The 23,872-nt window shown below is 43.7% G+C and overlaps 1 protein-coding gene across 7 annotated transcripts in view; it reads right to left on the bottom strand.

Annotated features, from left to right (window-relative positions):
- WDR90 (WD repeat domain 90) overlaps nucleotides 1-23,872 on the bottom strand; it is a 53,020-nt gene that overhangs the window by 9,887 nt on the left and 19,261 nt on the right. For 6 of the 7 annotated variants that reach the window (XR_012161170.2, XM_073362606.2, XM_073362604.2 and 3 more), the window contains 19 exons: nucleotides 18,236-18,352; nucleotides 17,330-17,565; nucleotides 16,458-16,597; nucleotides 15,674-15,804; nucleotides 14,021-14,151; nucleotides 13,228-13,389; nucleotides 11,361-11,489; nucleotides 10,487-10,620; nucleotides 10,329-10,369; nucleotides 9,677-9,808; nucleotides 9,072-9,257; nucleotides 7,875-7,975; nucleotides 6,886-6,988; nucleotides 5,961-6,082; nucleotides 5,373-5,532; nucleotides 4,754-4,944; nucleotides 2,936-3,104; nucleotides 2,404-2,515; nucleotides 557-728 (listed from right to left, as the gene is read on the bottom strand). Coding sequence is in view for 6 of the 7 variants with exons in the window: in XM_073362606.2 (XP_073218707.2) it covers nucleotides 557-728; nucleotides 2,404-2,515; nucleotides 2,936-3,104; nucleotides 4,754-4,944; nucleotides 5,373-5,532; nucleotides 5,961-6,082; nucleotides 6,886-6,988; nucleotides 7,875-7,975; nucleotides 9,072-9,257; nucleotides 9,677-9,808; nucleotides 10,329-10,369; nucleotides 10,487-10,620; nucleotides 11,361-11,489; nucleotides 13,228-13,389; nucleotides 14,021-14,151; nucleotides 15,674-15,804; nucleotides 16,458-16,597; nucleotides 17,330-17,565; nucleotides 18,236-18,352 (2,669 nt within the window). In the remaining variant the exon portion in view is untranslated. The remainder of the gene's footprint in view (nucleotides 1-556; nucleotides 729-2,403; nucleotides 2,516-2,935; nucleotides 3,105-4,753; nucleotides 4,945-5,372; nucleotides 5,533-5,960; nucleotides 6,083-6,885; nucleotides 6,989-7,874; nucleotides 7,976-9,071; nucleotides 9,258-9,676; nucleotides 9,809-10,328; nucleotides 10,370-10,486; nucleotides 10,621-11,360; nucleotides 11,490-13,227; nucleotides 13,390-14,020; nucleotides 14,152-15,673; nucleotides 15,805-16,457; nucleotides 16,598-17,329; nucleotides 17,566-18,235; nucleotides 18,353-23,872) is intronic. The other variant, XM_073362605.2, reaches the window with a different exon arrangement.

Below are 23,872 nucleotides of genomic sequence, written 5' to 3'. Positions count from 1 at the left end.
CCCCCTTTTTACTACAAGAGATAGACACAGAGCAGTTAACTGACTTGACCAAGGCCATAAAGGAGGTCTGTGGCAAAACAGAAAAGAGAACCCAGATTTCCTGGCTTTCAAGTCCTCTGCTTTAGCCACAAGACCATCTTTCTCTCTTGGAGGAGATAATATTACCTAGCTCTTCTATAGCACTTTTCATCCATAGATCTCACAGTGCTTTACAAAGGAGGTCAGTATCACCATCCACATTTTACAGATGGGGAAACTGAGGCACAGAAGTGAAGTGACTTGCTCAACAGGCCAGTGGCAGAGCCTGGAATAGTCTCTCAAGTCACAGTGCAGTGCTCTATTCATTAGGCAACACTGCCTAGATTACAGTGACAGCTCTTTCACCAGTGCCCTATCAGTATTAGTCAAGGTTTGAGCAGTGCAACTTTTCTCAGTAGGGCCAATCAGCCCGTCTGTGATGTAAGCATCCTCAAAGTGCGTTGGACCTCAGGCTCAGGTGGCACTTGGAACACGTGCTTCCTTACAGCACAGGAACACCCCTTCCAATCCCTCTCACCTTGTTCTTATGTCCGCTGATTAGTCGGATGCTGGTGCTCTCTGCCCAGTTTATGTACCACAGTGTTCCTGCAGTGGTGCCCACAATTCCCATATCCAGAGAGTCATCAAAGGTTGCACCAACTATTGTCCCATCCAGGGTCATCTCGTGTTCCAAAAGGACTGAGCTAGACCTGGGGGAAAGTGGAGTCCAGAGTGGAATATACAAAATAACTAGCTACATCCTCAAGCTGGTAGAAGACAACCATTATCCCACCTTCATGGGAAAATTGTCTGGGAGTGTTGTAAGGACAATATGGTTATCTTTAACTACATAGATACTACAGTGATGGGCTCATTAGAACTGCAGCTAGTGACTACCTTAACCATACAGTGTAACCATCTTTCTGGGGGAATTAGGAAAGAAGCTCTAAAAGGATTATTTTGATCACCCACTATGCCTTCTTAATTTGATCCAATATATTCCACAGGTAAAAAAAAAAAAAAGTTAGAAAAAGAGAAGAGTTGACATGTACAAAGATATTTATCAAATACTTGTGCTGTAAAAGGCTTAGCTGTCTAAATAGTTTAGTTTAACAAGACAACTAAGGCTGACTTAGCTTTCCAACAAGACAAAAGCACATGCAAGGGTTCTGAATTGTAGAGCAGACACATTACCTCAGTATTGCCTTGTTCAACGTAACATGTAAGTGGAACAGTAAAATAAGCAGCTTTATGTAAGGCTGGGACAAATGACTACATGGCAAAAGACTGACTGAATAGCAGGTCTTCCTTTAGTGAGCTGGAATCATTCTGCAGGAATTACAATTCTTGACAGGAAATCTGGGGAAAGGAATTCGGGGAAGATTTCCTTGTCCTTGGAATTTCAGAGTTAGAGTGGGGCATCAAAGCTTGGCTCAGCTAAGGGATACATTAGCAGTTCACAGTGCATTCGAAGACCACACTTAACTTGAACACAATATAGCATATTGCAAGCTGAGCTTGCCTTTAGGATGCTTAGATACCATGGTGACAGGTGCCTTATAAAAACTTAAGACAAAGCAGAAGTACATCCCAAGGAGACCAGAAGGCTGCTCAGATCAGGATGGCGTATTGCATGCTAAGATCTGTAGTCTCCACAGGCTGAACTCCTGTAGGAAAGATGATGGTGGCCCCACATTGTGCTGGGACAGACTTTGCTGAGAAGAGAGGGAGTCACAGTTGTTAAAGGGGAAGCAAGGGATGCAATTTTCCAAGACAGAATAAGCAAATTCAGTTCTCTTTCCTGCTAAAAGAGGTTTTACAAATCACCAAGACAGAGATCAGGTGAGGTAAACCCAAATATTTTTAGTACCAAGAATGTCTACCACTAGTGACATGATCAGTAAGGAGATGGAACATTCTTTAAGCCTGCCCAGGATTAAATACCTATCTGGACATGCTAAAATACGCCAATGAAGAAAATGCAAATTGTGTCTGGTTCAAAAAATGTGATACTTGGGCTTGTCACAGACATACACAAAAAGAATTGTAGGTGTTCTAAACCCCAACTCCTTCGGACAAGGATAAGAAAGGAACAGCCAGAAATTTCCACCTTGAATTCCAAGAGAATCCAGACCCAATGAACCAAGAGTCACAGGAATTTAGAGGAGGAGCTAAGAATTAAAGGACAAGGGAAACAATTGCATAGGCTAGTCAAAAGCCTACCTCTGCCAATGAAAAGATACCACCTACTGTGTTCAGGGAGTACAAGAGGAAGGAGAAGGTATGTCCAGAGAGTGGACTGAGTAGCTATGTATCTCAGCACAAACCTCTCTCTTCAGGTTTGTGCAACCATGAGTTAGACACTGCATACACAAGCCACCTCACCTGGCATCGGAACCTTTCAGCCTCAGCTCCTGCACCGCTGCCACTGACCACAGTCGAATTCTCTTTGTGTTGCTGCCACTGACCAGCCTGTTGCCACAACACAGAAGCACACCTAGGACAACAGAAAGGAAATGCTTTAATGCAACGTTAATACCCATACTTGTTGATCATTATAAAGGGATTGATAGACTCTACCAACTAAGTTCGCTGGTAAATGTTTGGGAGGAGGAGGAGTGGCTATACTAGCAGGGGTCTGAACCCAAGGCCTCTGGTTTGCTATCCAGAGGTTTCTAGAATTTGGAGGCTGAACCCAGGCCTCTTAGCAATTGCACAGGAAGTATGCATGCATACTTGCACCAGATATGGCATGAATCTAGCTCCAATCCATTCTAGCATCTGCCAGTGACTTAGCATTAAGCACTGAGAAACAGCTGGAATCAGGGTCCAGCAGGGCCAAGATTCTTCTTTCCTCTCAAGTCTCTGTGGAATTTAAGACGCAATCCCGTCAGAAGCCAGCAGCATCTGTACTTACCAATCTCACCCTCATCAGCCTCCCAAGTCATGAAACAGCGATTGGTCTGTGTGTCCCACACACAGATCTGTCCTGTGTTGGTCCCACTATAAAGAAGGTAGTTGGTGCTGTAGCAGAGAGATGTCAGTTCCACCAGTCCTACCGTATCAGGGATTGCAGCTCTATGAACCTGCCACATAACAAAAAGCAGCAAGGTCAGAGAGATCATGATAGTTTATTTTTAAAAACCACCCCCAAATTAAGTTAATTCACCCAATACTTTAGCATTAACTGAAAACCAGTCACCATCAGTAGGTGTTGCATCACTGAGGCTATGTGTACACTACCATGGTAAGTCGACCTAAGTTATGCAACTCCAGCTACGTGAAAAACGTAGCTGGAGTCAACATATCTTAGGTCAACCTACTGCAGTGTCTAACCGCGCTGGATCGACAGGAGACACTCTCCTGTCGACTTACCTTACTCTTCTCATTCTGGATGGAGTGCAGGGGTCAACTGGAGAGTGCTCTGCCATCGATAAAGCGGGTCTTCACTCGACCCATTAAATCGACCCCTGGTGCATCGATCGCCAGAGCCTTGAACCCGTGGTAGTGTAGACATAGCCTAAGAGAAACCAATCGCCCCCACCCGCTGGCACAGACTAGAAATGGCAGAGCCTTTCATATCAATTACTGTGTGGGCTTTAAAAGGAGACAAGGCAAAGTCTGACAAATAGAAAGGAGAAGTTCAGATGTTCAATCTGCAAACACCTAGAAGATAATAGGGTGATAAGTAACAGTCAGTATGGATTTGTCAAGAACAAAACATGTCAAACCAACCTAATAGCTTTCTTTGACAGGGTAACAAGCCTTGTGGTAATAGCTTTCTTTGACAGGGTAACAAGCCTTGTGGATGGGAGGAAGCAGAAGATGTGGTATATTTTGACTTTAGTAAGGCTTTTGATACTGTCTCGCATGACCCTCTCATAAATAAACTAGGGAAATACAAGCCTAGATGGAGCTACTATAAGGTGGGGGCATAACCGACTGGAAAACCGTTCCCAGAGAGTAGTTATCAGTGGTTCACAGTCAAAATTGAGGTCCTGCAGGGATCAGTTCTGGCTCCAGTTCTCTTCAATATCTTTATCAATGATTTAGATAATGGCGTAGAGAGTACACTTATAAAGTCTGCGAACGATACCAAGCTGGGAGGGGTTGCAAGTGCTTTGGAGGATAAGATCAAAATTCAAAATGATCTGAACAAACTGGAGAAATGATCTGAAGTAAATAGGATGAAATTCAATAAGGATAAATGCAAAGTACTCCATTTAGGAAGGAACAACCAGTGGTACACATACAAAATGGGAAATGACTACTTAGGAAGGAGTACTGGGGGTTACAGTGAGTCACAACCTAAATATGAGTCAACAGCATAACACTGTTGCAAAAAAAGCAAACATAATTCTTGGATTTATTAGCAGGAGTGTTGTAAGCAAAACACTAGAAGTAATTCTTTCGCTCTACTCTGTGCTAATTAGGCCTCAGCTGGAGTATTGTGTCCTGTTCTGGGGATAAGACAAGAAGCAATGGGGTTAAACTGCAGCAAGAGAGTTTTAGGTTGGACATTGGGAAAAACTTCCTGTCAGGGTGGTTAAGCACTGGAACAAATAGCCTAGGGAGGCTGTGGAATCTCCATCATTGGAGATTTTTAAGAGCAGGTTGGACAAACACCTGTCAGAGATGGTCTAGATAATACTTAGTCCTGCCTTGAGTGCAGGGGACTGGACTAGATGACCTCTTGAGGTCCCTTCCAGTCCTACACTTCTATGATTCTATGTACCTTGAGGCTGATGTCAGCTCCCCGCTGCTCAATTAGCCAGAAAGCCACTGCTCCCCTGCCTACACAGGCAAGTTCACCATCAAAAAGAGGGTTAAAGGCCACCTCATGAACTGGTTCTAAGAAATGGGTGGACGACATTAGGTCATAAGTATGGGTGTTCCACAGGGCGAGGGTCCGGTCACTGTAGTCCCCTATATATGACATGAAAGACAGTAAGAACTTTAGGATATCACTTTAATTTCCTATACATGTTGTACATTTCCATATTAAATTAATCAGAATTCCCCCCAGTTTAACGTAGACACAACTTAAACTTCAACTCCCTTTGCTTAAACATGTACTACCAGCTTCCCTTATGTCAAGTCCTATACCAACCTAGTGATCTTATACAGAAGAGACACCAAAAATGACCCTATCACATCGTGTGTGCATTCTGTAGACATCCAGTGACCCAGGTGACTGTGTAACAGCAACTTGACATCCTAACTCTATGCCCCAAGTGATCTCATTACACCTAAATACCCTGTGGATACCATACCCTCAGTGACCTCTTTATACCAGCTGGCTGTCCTGGAGACATCCTACACAAGCTCATAGCTTACAGGTTCAGATGACTAACCTAGTGTAACAAGGAGCCTATCGTCACGAGAGTATGCCATGGCCTGTACTTGGGTCTCGTGATGGAAAATAACTTTTTGGCAAGTCCCATCCTGTACGTTCCAGATCCGGATCTGACAGCGTGAGTCTCCATTCCCCTGGCCAGAGGCAGAGGCGAGAACCTGGCAAAACAGTAATATATCACCATTGGGAACTCAATAAAAAATGATATGGGTGTTCTAGGAGAGTCAACAAGCCCTATGCATTAAACCAGAAGTGAACTCATACAGATGGCAAGAGGAAAGCTCTACAGATTCATAAAGATGGAGGCACCTGATGAAAAAACACACAAGAGAAGAGTGAAAGCTTCATGGCCACATACACACAGCATTAAGTGCCAGAGCTAGTTGCAGATGTGGCATGAGGATTAGCACATGCATGCTTTAACTCCAAAAACCAGAGTCTCTATGCAGTGGGCTAGAGAAGCAGCTCAGGCAGAAGAGGAAACAGATACACATAGGAGCTCATTCAGCAAAGTCCATCCAGTCAAGGGCAAATAGTACATATAGCCAAACCAAAGCTTCTCCAGGAGGACAGGAGACATTCATACCTGGGCATCATGGCTGACTGCTAAAGTAGAGATCTCTTCAGGGTGGCCAATCCAATGCTGCTGCGATCCTGAGTGCAGGTCTTCAACCACAATCACGCACCCACAGGTATAGGCAAAAAAACCTAGGTGCAGTGTGAAGACGAGAGATATGACATCAGGAGAGGTCTGCACGGAGGCCTTGTGTACAGGCCCATACACTGTTGCATCTAACCTACACAGCATAATTACAGAAGTGAAACTAACTCTTCTGTCTAGAGTGCTTTAGAGTTAACTGCCTTTTCATTACAGGCCATAGGGTGTCCTTCCAATCAGGGAATGGGCAGAGGTAGAAATCTCTGTTCCTCCCACTTTGATAAAGAAAAGCTCTTCTGCATCTTCAGCACTGACGCAAAGAGGTGAGACGGCCTATAAAACAACAAGCTCTCTTCCCTGCCATCATGTGAGATGAACAACTAAAAGCTGGAAATTACTTTGCTAATAGGATTCTCCAACATGCCTGTATCGCTGATGTATCGCTCCAACATAAAAAGGGTCCCCTGTGGTACAAAATAAACTCACTGCAGCAGAGTGAAGCTCTCATGTGGATGGCAACAAGACTATTTAACTCAGTAGTTCTCAAACTTTTGTACTGGTGACCCCTTTCACATAGCAAGCCTCTGAGTGCGACCCTCTTATATATTAAAAACACTTTTTAGTATATGTAACATTATAAATGCCGGAGGCAAAGCGGGGTTTGTGGTGGAGGCTGACAGCTCGCGATCCCCCAGGTAATAACCTTGAGACCCCCTGAGGGGTCCCAACCCCCAGTTTGAGAACCCCTGATTTAACTCGTCTAACTGTGCAACGTTTGCACATTTAATGTACCATTACAGAAGTGCTGGGATACACACACACACACTTCCCTGAAGACTAAGCCCTAGAGTACCTGTGTCTGGGTTCCAGACCATATTCCCCCTTCCATTCCCATTGTAGCCAATGACTGCCTTTAATTTCAGGCCCTCGTTACCAGCTGGGGGATACAAGACACTCTGCAAGGAAAACAGACACTGGTTCAAGACCACGTTTGTCAGGATGCTCCATGTCAGTTCAATTCTAAATAGTTGCACAGGAACTACCACACACACACAAAGTTGAACAGTCAAACACATGCCCACCCATTTCTGTAGTTACACATACAAAAAGTGAAACCCAAACTAGATATATATACTCTTCCAGATACATATATACACCAGCATCCTGTAACAGGTTGGCAGTGTTTCCCCGAACACCCCACCTGGGGAGTAGGTGGTAGTGCTGTTGGGAAAGGGTTAAATGGATGCTGCTGACTCACTGACAGGGATGCTTATTTACCCCACTTGGAGATAAGGGAGGTGGGAGTAGCTCTCTGCAGGACAGGGGATCTAGAGTGTGAGTGAGCAGTCCCGAGGGAGGAAGTCTAGGAGCTGCGAAACCAGGGAAGAAGGATTGAGCTGAAATTTATGTTCTCATTGATTTGTTTGCCAATAAAGCTGAATCCCAGGAAGGGGTAAGTTTGGACTTTCTACACGGTGTGAATTGTGTTGGTACAGCAGACTGGGAAAGGCATCTGCTCTCAAACACGTGCCTACAGACTCTCTGAAGCACTCTAAGTACTTCTCTTGCACTCTCAGTATCTTTTGAACAAAGAATATACAGATGTGCACAGAAAAATAAGTGACCCAAAACCACTTATGGAAAGATCATAGTCAACTCATCTGTGGTCATAACAGAAAGTGAGACTAATGCTAAGGGTTTCTAAAACTTGGGAGTGCATTTCACAAAATCCTTTGCACTGCCGGAGGTATAAAAAGGAAGCTACATTAGGAAAGAACCAAACCAAAACCACCTTTCCTGCTCTTTATCTGGCCAGACTCTTAGCACTGCAGCAATTCTTACCTTGGGGAGCACAGATGCTTTGAAGCGAGGAGTAAAGTGCCTGTAGGAATCTGGGCGGATATAGTGCTGGGGTTCAGGACCCTTGGTCTCCTTTCTAGGTTCTAGCACAAAACATAAAATAAGCCTAACTTTGCTCATGGTAATGGTGCATCTTGAGCAACTAGGCCAGTTAATGTTCTGGTTTATTAGCCTTCTGGATGTTGAAGACGTGTGTACACATGGACACACACACAGGCTGGATTCTCCACTGTCCTGCACCTTGTGTAGTCATTTATACCAGTACAAAGGGGGTGTAAAATGACCCAATCAGAATATAACATTCACACCCACTCTGCCCAGGTGCAAATGGCTGCACCAGGTGCAAATGGCTGCACCAGGTGCAGGGTCATATACGTATTTTCCTACACAATCTCCTCTCTGGTTGGAAAATGCCAGCATACCAGGTGTAAAAACAGACTATAATTCAATAACCTATTTCTGTCATTTTGTCAGGGTGACAGATACTCCACAAACTCAAAGTACTATCACACTGTGCACTATGGGTCTCAGTACCTGAGGAGACAAGCCAAGCAAACAGAAAGCCATGACTTAATAGTGAGACAAGCCTTACTTTTAAAAAGGAAGCTCTCTCACAGATCTTGCCTGAGGCTTTGTGCACTGGCAGCTTCATGCCTCTGGCAGCTAGCCATGAGGTGCTGCAGTGTTGAGGTTGTATTTCTATTAATAGACACATTGAAAGCCTTAACAGAAAGCACAACTTCAAAGCAGAGACAGGTTACATGGTGGAAAGGACTCCTGTGTGCTTAGAAGCAGCAGCAGCAGAGATGGAGATGGACCAGGGAGGGAGACAGAGAAACAACAAATGGTCACAGAGACCAAAACAAATTTCCCTTACTCTATTCTTTTCGGCAAATGATATCCAAAAGAAGGAAAATATCACCTGGGAATTCTAGAAATGCATACTGCATTTGATCTTGTGGCTTAAATCACATCCCTCCCAGAAACCCATGGCAGGCCATTAGTATTTCTACAGACACCATACAGAATGCAACATACACTTTCCACTTGTGTCTATATTTTCATGGATTTTCCCTCATTTATTTTATTACTAGAAGCACACTGCCTTGCAGGTGAATGCTCTTTTTGTTCCCCAAAGGAGCGAAGCTCTTCAAAGGCCCAGAATACCCCTTGATTTACCATTTCCTGAGTGACTGGGAGACCTCGAACACTCCTGACTCACTTTGGGCCTCACAACAAGAGTTTCCTCATTCTCGACTGGTTCCTCCATGACAAGGGTCGAGTGGTCTTTGTTTCCATCTGAAGCCTCTCTGCTGCTACCTTTCAGACCTGCTTCCTCCCCTTCATCTGATTCAGAGAAAATATCTGCAGAGGAACATTGGTAGAAATGAGGGGAGAGTTATTCTGTGCTTCTCAGGGTTTATTTTATGAGTGGCTGACCCTTCAATTACAGAGAGGTTATAAAACAAAGTAGGATTTTCCTGTTGCCTGTGGGGAGAATCTGGGCATTCACCAAAGGTCAGAGATCAGAGATATTCACAGAACTCCTGGAAATGCTTGGCCAGCAGTTCAGTAGATGGAACCAGGGGGCAAGGGAAAAAGTGGCACCAAAAATTACCAGACAGTACTAGGCTGGGAAGGAAAGGTGCAGAGCTGCTCATCTCAACCTACAGGAAGAAATGGAGGTGGAGGGAAGAGGTGCCAGGGCAACTGTTGAATTATAGAGGGAGTTTTCCCCAACGAAACTTTAATTCCCCTTCTCTACAGGTGATTCCTCTTCTCACCATCACGTCCTGCTTGGTGGATAGAACTGATGTCCAGACATGGTGGTGAGGCCAGAGATGGAAGAGGAGCTGACTGGCGGGGTATCTCATTGGCACTGGATGTAAAATCCTTTAGCTTCTCAGAGCTAGTTTCTGTGAACAGAAAAGGGGACTGGGTAATTCCCTCTGATGTCCTCTGAAGACAGGCTGAGGCAATGGCAATACAGTACCAATATGCTCAGCTCTCCAGCTTCCTCATACCCAGATGAAGTCATTTACAGATGCCTTATCCTTTTGTCCTCAGGAGAAGAGAAAAGGGAGACAGCGGAGAGAGAGAAACGCAGGAGAAATTAAGGTAACAGAGCAGAGGAGAAAGAAGAGTAAGAGATAGAAGAGATGAGGAAGAAGTTTATCAGCTAGCCCATGGCTGACACACTTTGCCCTTGCCCTCCTCAGCAGTGGTCTCTGTGACAAGGGGAAACACTAATCAGTTGGAGATTTCAAACTGAAGATTAATCCCTAGCACTAACAGGAAATTAGCTCTTAGCGCCCTGGCATCCTTGGCCAAAGAGTAAAAACCCATTTATAACCAATTCAAGGCTCTCCTGTGTCCTGAAAACAGATTTGGAAAAATGTGTCTGAATGTGCAACAAAATGAAAGAGGCAAACTCACCAGCTCTCGGAGGCACAAGGGACTCAACATAGGGATGAATGCTGGAAAGGTAATGAGACAAGAATTACAACAATGGGGGTGAGAACAGGAGAGAGAGGGGAACCATGGAAAGCGTTCCCAAGCCAATGAGATTTGATGAAGGATTGTAGTGCCCTTACTCAGCCTTGGGTGACTCTGCTCTGGACACAGCTAGGAAGTCCCAAAGGAAGATGGCATCTCCAATGCTGATGACATGCTGTTGGTCAGGGGTGAAGGCCACCTGTCGCACTGGCTCCGAGTGGCCAATATATACCTGGGAGAAAGTAAGAGCGGAGGGGCATGTCTTGTACTTCCAATGCTCAACTGCTACACCTTTGCATGTTCTCAGGACCATTCATGGTTCCCCTCAGCACAGAAAAGGTGGTAAAGGGCCTTCCCAGAAAAGGCTCTTTAGTATTTTTCTATATAGTTATCGTACCATATTGGATATACAGTATGGCGGAATTCTGTCCAAAACTACCTAACAGAGGTTCTCTTATGTACCTCCTGAGGGTGCATACACCAGGCCTGCACTGCTGAGTTCTGGGGTCATTCTTTAATGAGGTTGCAATGGTCTGGAGGAATGAATATGGGATTGGAAACTGGAAGAACCTGAGTCCTCATCCTGACTCTGCCAAACTCCTGTGTGACCTTGAACAAGCCACTTCACTGCTCTCTGTTGTTCCATCTGTAAAAGGCGTAACGCCTACCTATCTATGTCCTGGATAGTGGTGTGATTAGGATTACTTAATGATGGTAAAGTGCTATAGAAATACTAAGTATTATTATTAAGTGAAATGAGTTTGGTGTTCTCCATCCATGCCCCATTGGACAAAACTATCACAGTTATGACGGGGAACCATGGATCAGTACTGGACAAATCAACGTTGAGGGCCATTGGCAAACCCACGTGGAGGAGGTTAGCTGCACTATTGCTTTCTGCTCAGAACAGCTAAGTGGCATTCATAGTGGAAAAATGTAAGGTGCCACTGATTTTTCCCTTGTGTCCAGTACCTGAAAGTTGATGTCGAACCTCATCTGATAGTCCCACACTTTGACAACCCTGTCACCGGCCGTCAGCAGGTACCTGGCATCCTCACTCAGTGCCAATGAAGAACAGGACAGCTTGTGCACACGAGACACCTGTGAATAAGACAAGACATCATCATTGCTAGCTGAAACGGCTGTTTCCAGCTTGATCAGAGAGAGAAACATAAGGACAGATTGTATAAGGTGTCCAATTGGAAATGGGAGGAAAAGGGGTTTATGCAAGGGAATACTTTTGCCCTCTTCTGATAAAAAAAGTTTCAAACAGTAGGACAGAGGGGGCAAAGATGCCCAGCTGTTCCAGACATGGAAGGTCTGTGATTGCTTCCAATTCTACATCACTCCGTAACTATGCATAGACTGCAAAGTTTGTTAGACACACCGAATCTGGATAAACGTGGTACTCTTCAGCCGGGTGACAGGAGTGTGAGGGAGCAAAGCAGGAGAGAACAGATTTAACCTCATCTGGGGAATAACCATATTAGCTACGTACATCAGGTGACTCAGTTTTTCTTAGAAGCCTGTGACTGCCAGGACTTCATCACGGAGTCCCATGTCCACATGTGTTCACTGTCAAGAGGTGTGGAAGCTGAGGGATATCTTACAGAGAAGATCTGGATGACCTTGTAAACTGGAGTAATAGTAATAGGATGAAATTTAATAGTGAAAAGTGCAAGGTCATGCATTTAGGGATTAATAACAAGAATTTCTCTTATAAACTGGGGACGCATTACTTGGAAATAACAGAGGAGGAGAAGTACCTCAGAGTATTGGTTGATCACAGGATGACTATGAGCTGCCAATGTGATATGGCTTTGAAAAAAGCTAATGTGGTCTTGGGATGCATCAGGTGAGGTATTTTCAGTTGAGATAAGGAGGTGTTAGTACCGTTATACAAGGCACTGGTGAGACCTCATCTGGAATACTGTGTGCAGTTCTGGTCTCCCATGTTTAAGAAAGATGAATTCAAACTGGAACAGGTAAAGAGAAGGGCTACTAGGATGATCCGAGGAATGGAAAACCTGCCTTATGAAAGGAGACTCAAGGAGCTTGGCTTGTTTAGCCTAACTAAAAGAAGGCTGAGAGGAGATATGATTGCTATCTATAAATATATCAGAGGGATAAATACCATGGAGGGAGAAGAATTATTTAAGCTCAGTACCAATATGGACACAAGAACGAATGGATATAAACTCGCCATCAGGAAGTTTAGACTTTATATTAGACAAGGTTTCTAATCATCAGAGGAGTGAAGTTCTGGAACAGCCTTCCAAGGGAAGCAGTGGGGGCAAAAGACATATCTGGCTTTAAGACAAAGCTTGATAAGTTTATGGAGGAGATAATATGATGGGATAGCCTAATTTTGGCAATTAATTGATCTTTGACTATTAGCGGTAGATGTGGCCTGTGATGGGATGTTAGATAGGGTGGGATCCGAGTTACTGCAGAGAATGCTTTCCTTGGTATCTGGCTGGTGAGTCTTGCCCACATGCTCAGGGTTTAGCTGAATGCCATATTTGGGGTCGGGAAGTAATTTTCCCCCAGGGCAGATTGGCAGAGGCCCTGGGGGTTTTTCGCCTACCTCTGAAGCGTGGGGCACAGGTCACTTGCTGGAGGATTCTCTGCACCTTGAAGTCTTTAAACCACAATTTGAGGACTTCAATAGCTCAGACATAAGTTAGGGGTTTGTTACAGGAGTTAGTGGGTGATATTCCGTGGCCTGCGTTGTGCAGGAGGTCAGACTAGATGATCATAATGGTCCCTTCTGACCTTAAAGTCTATGATTCTATGATATCCCAGAGACCACAGAGCATTTGCTTCACAAATTCCTTACCTCTCGGACCAAGCGGCCAGTTTTGGCATCAAGAACAAGGACTTTGTTGGAGGAAGTGGACACCAAGAGGTGACCAACAGGCATGGGAGCGAAGCAGATTCTCAGAGCAGAGTCCAAGTTGGTGCTGTCCAAGTCCAGGATGCTGACGTCTATCCTCAGTAGCTGTGAAACAAGATGCTATTGAACACTAGCTTCCTGAAGTGAACAGTTCCACATGAAATCATCCAGATGGCAAGGAATCCTAAGGAACTTCTACACAATCTGAGGATATTTTTAGACCATTTTCCCCACTGCTTTATTGTCTGAGGCTGCTAGAGGAGGAGGAAAATGTACCTCACTCTCTTTCCCCTTTAATCTTCTCAAGCTACCTGATTAAGTGGTGGCTCTGGGCAGGCATTGTAAGAGTGCATTACTCAAGAAGACATTTCCTCAAAAAGGTACAGATGTTGTAAGATTCCCTATTGCTTTTCAGCAACTTCACGTCTCGCTTCATAAGGGCTGCATGTGATTGTGGAAGGAAGACAGTCTGATTTGGTGTTTCCATCCCACAGCAGCATCAAAAAGGAGGAAATCAAAACCACATCCCAGGACCATCAAGTATTTTCCACATGGCGAAGGACACGTAAAGGGGCTATGTCAGATCCTATTTGGTAGAGTCTATGGAGTTCTCTAACCATCTGGGAAGAAATCTCTTTTCCTTTTCCTGCAAAGCATTCTGCAGTGTGTGACGCTAGGAATGCCCTCCCTCCTACTCTATTCTCCCTTTAGATCAAGGCAACTTCCTTCTGGTTACCTCATCTAGAGAATGGGCGTCCATAACGGTCACAGTGTACTTAGAGGGGCCCACAAAGGCGAGGAAACGTCCATCCCCGCTAACGGCCAAAGTGTTGGGACCATGCTCAGCATCTTGGGACACCACATTGGCTGGATATGACAAAACACAGGGTAAATGAGATAAATGGGAAGGAGAGAAAGCTTAAAGGGAGAATGACTGATTATATACTGCAGCTGAGATAAAATTCATGCTATTAAGGTTTTAGGGGGTGCTCCTCTCTCTGAATCAGCACTGAACCAGTGCCCCAGCATGGTGCTAAGGATCAATCTGTGCTGTGGAAGGTGCCAGACTTGAACAGATATTATATACACATTAAAGACAGATCTGAATCAGAACATTCACACCAAGATCTGGAACAGCCCCAAATTTGGGGAGGCCTGGAAATGGGGTTCCAATTTGAGCAAATGGATTATATTTGAGGCACACAGTACCACAGTGCAATATCAGTGGAGGAAGTTGGATTTTATTGTAGTTTTTTTTTTTTAGCATAGGCAGGGGATTGTGACAAGCAGTTACTGCACATGGATCTCAGCGAGGGTTTAAACAGCTTAAATCCATAAAGATAAGTGGCTGCAAAAAACTGCAGTACAGTGAAGTAATTTTTAGCTAGTAGATGAACTCAAAGAACATCTTTTATCATAAAAATCAAGGTGACTGCTCTATATTTAGCCTATTGCTGAAAAAGGCCAGTCTAGATTTAAGACCATGTGTTATTTCTGGGAGTGGGCAGGAAAAAAAGGGAGGCAATATGGCTAAGGCATTGGCTTCAGATCAGAGTCAAGAAGCTGTGGGTGCTATCCCCAGTTCTCACACTGGCATGTTGTGTGACCCTGGACAAGTCCCATCCTCTCTCTGTGCCTCCGCTTTCACTCCCAGCTTTTGTCTGTCTTGCCTATTTAGATTGGAGGCTCTTTGGGGCAGGTGCCATCTCTCACTGTTTGTATGGTGCCTAAGAGAATGGGGCCCCCTACCTCATTTGAGGCCTCTATGTGCTACTGTAATTCTATCATCACTCTTTTTTTTTAAAAATAAGTGTGCATTAAATCTGAAAGAGGATATACATGCAATCTGAGCCTATCTGCAATGTTAAAATACATCAATCCAGTTACAAACCTTTGGAAACCAGAGTTACAATGGAAGTGTTAACAGACCCTCAGTGAGAGCAGTGTTAACAGGCATGAGAGAAATACAGCTAACTTGTCCCAAAAGGTTTCAGAGTAGCAGCCGTGTTAGTCTGTATTCACAAAAAGAAAAGGAGTACTTGTGGCACCTTAGAGACTAACCAATTTATCTGAGCATAAGCTTTCGTGAGCTACAGCTCACTTCATCGGATGTTTATCACTTCAAAAGGTTTTCTAACACCCATTTTTTCATGGTCTGTGTGTATAAAAACATCCTCACTGTGTTTTCCACTTTGTGCATCCCATGAAGTGAGCTGTAGCTCACGAAAGCTTATGCTCAGATAAATTGGTTAGTCTCTAAGGTGCCACAAATACTCCTTTTCTTTTTGTCTCAAAAGGATCATAGGATGCCCTCTGAAAATTACTTCACGGAATTTTGAGCCTGTTAGCCCTGGAGAAAATACCAGAAAGAGGGATGCAGAACCCTTACCCAGAACTCTGTGGACGTGACTCTTCTGGGCTGCACAGTTATAAAGAGCCAGAGTCCCATGGGAGCAGGAACTGAACATCAAATTGCCATCTGGGGAGAAGGTCAGACCAGTGACTGCACCACGGTGCTGCCTACATAACACAGAAAACACGGGAGACAGTGGGGCAAAAAAGCAGAGCGGACTGATGTGAAGCGCAGTGAGGGGTCCCTGAATCAGGAAGGAGATCAGAAACAGTGTCAGGGACAGTGAGAAGCCCACCCTATTTTTCCCCTACCGTAGTATAGGACGGTTGATTGTCTTTATTCCCAAGGGTGCTGGGGGAGACTAATCAACAAGTGCAGTGCTCTTGCTGCCAACAGCTTCCAGGATGGCATATCCACACACTGACATGCACTTTTGATCATCCTCCACTCCCCAACAAAAATGTTCTCAAGTGCGTCCTGTCTGGTTGACCCCCAACAAGCTTGATCTGCCTCCCCTATTCTTGGCCACCTCCCTCCACAATGGAGAGTCCCAGTCAAGCCTGACTCTTAAAACAAACCCAAAACGACACACCCCACAGCTATGACCCCACTAGGCTTTTCCTCTCTGAAAACCAGCTCATTGTAACTCACTTGATGAGGGGCTAAGTTCTAAGGAATGTCTCTTCCATTATGACCCAACACTAATGTTAGCTCCTGATATGTCTCTCACGAGGATGGACATCTTACTTACATCACTGCCATGACTCCCACCATTTAGATTTGTACATGTGAATATACAATATCCATTTGTCAAACGTACTTGTGTTCCATTAGTAGATCAGAGGCAGCCAGGCTGAAGGTTCTCACCACTCCACTGCTGAACCCACATGCAAAGATCTGTTGTGCAGGATGAAAGGCCACAGTACATGGCATCTCATCTGAGGCAGTGAAGTCATATAGCTGTGGGAAAGGGACACACAGAAGCACCACTTGGGGATATGCAAAACCTGGCAGCAGTATGTGGCAGAATGAGATAACCCCATATCCCAATTCCCTGTCACAAGCCTATCATTACAGTGAAGCTGTGTAACCCCTTGGGGCCTGATCCAAAGCTCAGTGAAATCAGTAGGAGTCTTTCTATGGACTTCAAAGGGCTTTTGGGCTGCGGAGCTATAAAACTGCATTGTAGACACTCAGGCTTGGGCTGAAGCCCAGGCACGGGGACCTTCCCCCCTTGCTGGGTCTCAGAGCCTGGGCTCCAGTCTGAGCCTGAATGTTTATACTGCAATTTTACAGTCCCACAGCCTGAGCCTAGGTCAGCTGACATGGGCCAGCCATGAGTGCTTTATTGCAGCGTACACATACCCACAGAGACCTCACCATTATGGCCCAACATTAACCTACAATATTTAGGAGATGGAAGAAAAGCAAGTGGTATTTTAAATATTTGACTTTTGGAGCTAAAGCCAAACTACACAGAAAAATCTTGAACTTCATGCAGTAGTTCTGGAGGGATCTGTTGTTGTTGGAGGTAGATTTAAGTGATTTTAAAGGGAGATATGTTGTTAGCACCAGCTACAGTCAGTTGGAATAAACAAAGATTGTGCAGACTTCCTTTTACAGCTCTGCCAGCAAAGCTGAGTTTTGACTTCTACTACCCCTATCTTGACCAAGAAAGTGAGCTTACGCTACCTGCTGCATGGACACAAGGTCCCAGATCCGGATGGTGTTATCCTGAGACACCGTAGCCATCTGCTTCCGGAGCCCATCCACAGAGAATGCCAGAACAGAATCAGTGTGAGAGCGCATGAGGGTATTGTAGCCCCGGGACTGTATATCCAGGTAACCCAGGTTCCCAGTGGAGGTGGTGCACAGAACTTTGAGACTATCTGGACTGATGCTGACAGAACTCACTGCACCTTCATGCTCTGGGGAAACAGATGTACCAGTTAATAAATTATCCCAGGATGCAAAAAAAGTGGTACATCTAGACTATAGCTAAGTGACCACCCTTTTATTTCTGCACTTTCATTTCTATGTCCTGTACTTTCCTGAGTGCTATGAGACTAACTGTTCTCAGGTTTTAGTCTAGCCACATAATCAAGCCAGTGTCATTTCTAAAAAGTCTTTATTTTTCAGTATCACTGCATTTCATTCCAGGATGGATGAAGAACTACTGTGCTTCTCCCATAGATTTTCATTGGACAGATATGCAATAAGCGTTAAGGACTAATGTTTAGCTTACTCAGAAGACTCCTGTCTTTCTCTAGAATTCCAGAAGAACAAGGAAAACTCTTGAAGAGATAAAACCCAAGATTCATTCTGTACAGACTTGTCTAACTTTTCACTGCAGGAGGTGGCAGTTACTCCACACCAAAGTCTAGCCCACTGAGAGAGCACCACAAGAGAAGCCTAAGAATGAATTTCTGTTGCTCTTCACAAGAGCTCAGGTTTGGGAATGGATCAGAAGAGCAGCGTAGTGGAACCCTAGGCTGCATTCCCTTTTTGCTCCAGGAAAGCTTTGGCCCCATAGGGCTAGGTTGATATGAATGCAGAACTGAGTGAGGAATGAGTGAGAGAGATCCAAGGTTTACTCACCAGCCTCCAAGAAGATTGCCGAGAAATCCAGAGGCCACAGCCGCACGTAGCCATCCTCTGAGGCTGTGGCACAGAAGGTAGAGGAGATGCTAATACTGTTTATAGCAATCCCAGGGCCTGAAAGGACAAATATTACCAATTGGCACAATGTAAGGAACCAAAAAATTACCAGACTGGATCAGACCAATGACCCATCTAGTCCAATGCTGAGCAATTTAGAGGAAGGTGCAAGAAACCCTGCAGTATCAGTTATGGGATAAGTTGTCCCCAGGGAAAATAAGAACATCCATACTGGGTCAGACCAAAGGTCCATCTTGCCCAGTATCCTGTCTTCCGACTGTGGCCAATGCCAGGTACCCCAGAGGGAATGAACAGAACAGGCAATCACCAAGTGATCCATCCCCTGCTGTCCACTCCCAGCCTCTAGCAAAGAGAGGCTAGGGACACCATCCCTGCGCATCATGACTAATAGCCATTGATGGACCTATCCTCCATGAATGTATCTACTTCTTTTTTGAACACCTCCTAACCTCCAATTGCTAGATGACGGATCATGCCCCAAATCAGAAGGGTTTTTATTACAACCAGAACTCTTGTTCATATTTAATATTAATATTATAACTATGGGTATCCTTAAAAGCGGCAAAGAGTCCTGTGGCACCTTATAGACTAATAAACGTATTGGAGCATAAGCTTTCGTAGGTGAATACCTACTTCGTCAGATGCATGTAGTGGAAAATTATGCTCCAATACGTCTGTTAGTCTATAAGGTGCCACAGGATTCTGCCGCTTTTACAGATCCAGACTAACACGGCTACCCTTCTGATATGGGTATTCTTGTTATCCATAGAAATGACCAATCACTTTTCAAAGACTGCCATGCTCTTGACCTTAACAATACATCGTGGCAATGAGAGTCACAGGCTAATGGTGTGAAAAAGTGTTTCCTTTATCTTTTCAAATTGGTTCATCTATGTAGAGAGAAACAAGAGAGAGTAAAGAGAAAGAGGAGAGAGGGAAAGGGGATGGGAATGTAGCAAAGGAGACTGTGTGCGTTAAGAAATGGCTAAGACATCTAATGCTTACGACTATATCAATGAAGTCTAGTCTAATCAAAAGCACTGGGAGCCAGAAACTCTGATCCTAATACAACTTGTGACCATGGTCAAGTCTTAAATTCTATGCCTCAGTTTCCCCATATATAAAATGAGAATGATATCTACCCTCCACAAAAAGGGGTTTGGAAGCTTAATTAATATACATTATATTAAAGCCTTATAAAGTGAAAATGGCAGGGATCATGGTAGTGGTGGGGTCTATTAGAGATCACCAAATCAGAAAAAGAAGGTGGATGAGGCATTTCTAGGACAGACAACAGCAATATCTAAATCACAAGACCCCTGGAATTAATGTGGGACTTTAACTACCCAGACATCTGTTGGAAAAGTAATACATCAAAACACAATTTCCAGTGAGTTCATGGAATGTACTGGGGACAACTTCTTGTTTCAGAAAGTGGAGGAAGTAACCAGGGTGACAGCCATTTTAGACTTGATTTCTGACCAAGAGGGAGGAACTGATTGCAAATCAGAAGGCAGAATGCAATTTGGATGAAAGTGACCATGAAATGATAGCTTTCATTATTCTAAATACAGGAAGGAGTGAGCAGCAGCAGGATAAGGATAATGGTGTGATGTTGCACTCCATATGTTTTATGGAAATATGTCTATGAGTGTAAATATAATGTAACTGGAATATGCTTTATGCAAAAGGTCTCTTGTAAGGTATCATTACAAAGCTTATAATCTACTGAGTGTGTTCAACCTGTTTGTATGAATGTATCATTCTTGTACCTGAAGCTAGGAATATGAAGTATTATTAGTCCTATTGTACTTATGCAAAGTGTGGGCCATTAATGGTGGCTTGGAATCTTGCTGGCTCCCACTGACTAGGACAATTGGTTGTGAATTGCTATGTTTACTTGCAGACCTTCCTGTGTAGGTGTGGGCCAGCCGTGGAAGAATGAAGGCTGGGGTCTCACAGGACATGTGACCATGTCACATGATACTGGAATCCATCTTAAACCTGGTGCTTTTCCATTTAGAAGGAGGGGTAGGGAGCAAGAGAGACAAAAGCTATAAAAAAGGGTCAAAGCTATAAAAGGGGGTGGAACAGAACAAAGGACGCTGCCAGTCATGAGAAATCCCCTGGTTACCACCTGAGCTGGAACTAACAAGGAAAGGATTGGGCCCAGACTAGGAAGGAGTCTAGTCTGTGAAAGAAGCTTATTGGAACATCTCAGAGTGAGATTTACCTGTATTCAGTTTCTTAATATATTAGGCTTAGACTTGCGTGTTTTGTTTTATTTTGCTTGGTAACTTACTTTGTTCTGTCTGCTATTACTTGAAACCACTTAAATCCTACTTTTTATACTTAATAAAATCACTTTTGTTTATTAATGAACCCAGAGTAAGTGAGTAATACCTGGGGAGCAAACAGCTGTGCATATCTCTCTTTCAGTGTTATAGAGGGCAGACAATTTACGAGTTTACCCTGTATAAGCTTTATATAGAGTAAAACGGATTTATTTGGGGTTTGGATCCCATTGGGAACTAGGTGTCTGGGTGCTGGAGATAGGTAACCTGTTGAATGGTTTTCAGTTAAAGCCTGCAGCTTTGGGGGTGTGGTTCAGACCTGGGTCTGTATTGCAGCAGGCTAACATGTCTGGCTCAACAAGGCAGAGTTCTGGAGTCCCAAGCTGGCAGGGAAAATGGGCTCAGGGGTAATTTCAACACATCAGATGACAGTCCCAACAGGGTCTCTGTGACCAAACCCATCACAAATGGACTTCAAAAAAGCAGACTTTAACAGACTCAGAGAAGTGGTAGGTAAGGTTCCATGGGAAGAAAATCTAAGGGATAAAGGAGTTCACAAGTGCTGGCAGTTTCTCAAGGAGACAGTATTAAAGGCACAACCGCAAAGTATCCCAAACTGAAGGAAAGATAGGAACAATAGTAGGAGACCTATCTGGCTGCATCAGGGGCTATTTAATAAACTAAAACTTAAAAAGGAATCCTACAAAAAGTGGAAACATGAGTACAAAAGAACAACACTAGCATGTAGGGACTAAACAGAAAGGCTAAGGCACAAATTGAGTTACACTTAGCAAGGGACATAAAAGGAAAAAAGAAGAGGTTCTATAAATATGTTAGGAGCAAGAGAAAGATGAAGGAAAGTGCAGGTCCTCTGCTTAGCGGGGAAGGAGAGCTAATAATTGACGACAAGAAGTAGGCTGAGATGTTTAATGCCTATTTTGCTTCAGTCTTCACTGCTGAATTGGAATTAATTTGCAAACTGGATACAATTAACTTAGGCTTGAATAGAGACTGGGAGTGGATGGGTCATTACACAAAGTAAAACTATTTCCCCATGTTTATTCCCCCCCTCCACTCCCCACTATTCCTCAGATGTTCTTGTCAACTGCTGGAAATGGCCCACTTTGATTATCACTACAAAAGGTTTTTCCCCCCTCCTCTCCTGCTGGTAATAGCTCAGCTTAAGAGATCACTCTCGTTACAGTGTGTATGGTAACACCCATTGTTTCATGTTCTCTATATATATAAATCTCCCCACAGTATTTTCCACTGAATGCATCCGATGAAGTGAGCTGTAGCTCACAAAAGCTTATGCTCAAATAAATTGGTTAGTCTCTAAGATGCCACAAGTACTCCTTTTCTTTTTGCGAATACAGACTAACAGGGCTGCTACTGTGAAACCTAAAAAGGTTAATGATTACCAGATACTCGACATGATTAAAATTAACTAGGGAAAGAACAGGTTAAGGAACATTTAGCTAAGTTAGGTGTACTCAAGTCAGCAGAGCCTGATAAAATACCTAGGCCAGGTATTAAAGGAATTAGTGGAAGCAATCTCAGAACCATTAGCAAGTCTCTTCAAACACTCCTGGAGGATGGATGAGGTCCCAGAGGACTGGAGAAGGAACAATGAGTACTTATCTTTAAAAAGGGGAACAAAATCAAAGAGCACCTGGGGAATTATATACCAGTCAATCTAACTTTGATACATGGAAAGATACTGGAACAAATTATAGAACAATCAATTTATAAGCACCTAGAGCATAACAGTGTTATGGAATAACAACATGGATTTGTCAAGAACAAATCATGCTAAATCAACCTAATTTCCTTCTTTGACAGGGTTACTAGCCTAGTAAATAGAGGGGAAACAATAGATGTGATATATCTTTATTTTCTTAAGGCTTTTGACACAGTTCTACATGACATTCTCGTAAGCAAACTAGGCAAATGTGGTCTAGATGAAATTATCAAGGTGGGTGCACAGCTGGTTGAAAGACTGTACTCAGAGTAGGTATCAATTGTTCACTGTCAAACTGGGAGGGCACATCTAGTGAGATCCTCAAGGGGCCAGTCCTGGGTCGGGTATTGTTCAATATTTTCATTAACAGCTTGGATAACGGAGTGGAGAGTATGCTTATAACATATGCGGATGACAACAAGCTGGGAGGCATATGGAGGGTCAGGATTAGAATTCAAAATGACCTTGACAAATTAGAGAATTGGTCTGAAATCAACAAGATGAAAGTCCATAAAGACAAGTGGGAAGGGAAAATCAAATGCATTAATACAAACTGGGGAATAACTGGCTAGGTGGTAGTACTGCTGTAAAGGATCTGGAGACTATAGTGAATCACAAACTGAATTTGAGTCAACAATGTGATGCAGTTACAAAAGAGTCAAATATCATTCTGAGATATATTAACAGGATATTAGCCTTTTTTGCAAATGCGTCACAGGAGTGTCGTATGTAAGACATGGTAGGTAACTGTCCCACTCTACTTGGGACTGATGAGGCCTTACCTCAAGTACTTTATCCAATTCTGGATGCCACACTTTAGGAAAGATGTGGATAAAGTGAAGAGAGCCCAGAGGACAGCAACAAAAATGATAAAAGGTTTAGAAAACCTCACCAGTGAGGAAAGGTTAAAAAAACTGGGCATATTTAGTTTTGAGAAAAGAAGACTGAGGGGGGACCTGGTAACAGTCTTTAAATAAGTTCAGGGCTGTTATAAAGAGAATGGTGATCAACTGTCCTCTATGTGCACTGAAGGTAGGACAAAAAGAAATGGGTTTAATCTGCAGCAAGGGAGGTTAGATATTAGGAAGAACTTTCTAACTATAAGGGTAGTTAAGTTGTGGACAAAGCTTCTAAGGGAGGTTGTGGAATTACCATTTTTGGAGGATTTTAAGACCAGGCTAGACAAACACCTGTAAGGGATGGCCTAGGTTTACTTGGCCCTGCCTCAGTGCAAGGGGCTGGACTTGATGACCTCTTGAATTCCCTTCTGGCCCTACATGTCTATAATTCTATAAAATAAAGCGATATGTGCTGTCTTACAATACGAGTAGCAGTAGCACTTGAAAACAAATTCTAACTAATGTCATATCAGCAATACAAGACTTGCTGAAAGTCATAATACTTTGACTTCTGTAGCATTAAAAAATTCTAAATACTGTTGAGATCTTTCAAAGAACAGGCCAGTTGTTTCATTTTGTATGTTTAGCTTTTTACATGCTACTGGGCACAGGATTCCTTTTG

This window comes from Lepidochelys kempii, chromosome 10, assembly GCF_965140285.1.
Source record: "Lepidochelys kempii isolate rLepKem1 chromosome 10, rLepKem1.hap1, whole genome shotgun sequence".
In the NCBI taxonomy this organism is placed as follows: domain Eukaryota; kingdom Metazoa; phylum Chordata; order Testudines; family Cheloniidae; genus Lepidochelys; species Lepidochelys kempii.
This window is presented reverse-complemented; position numbering and strand designations above follow the sequence as displayed.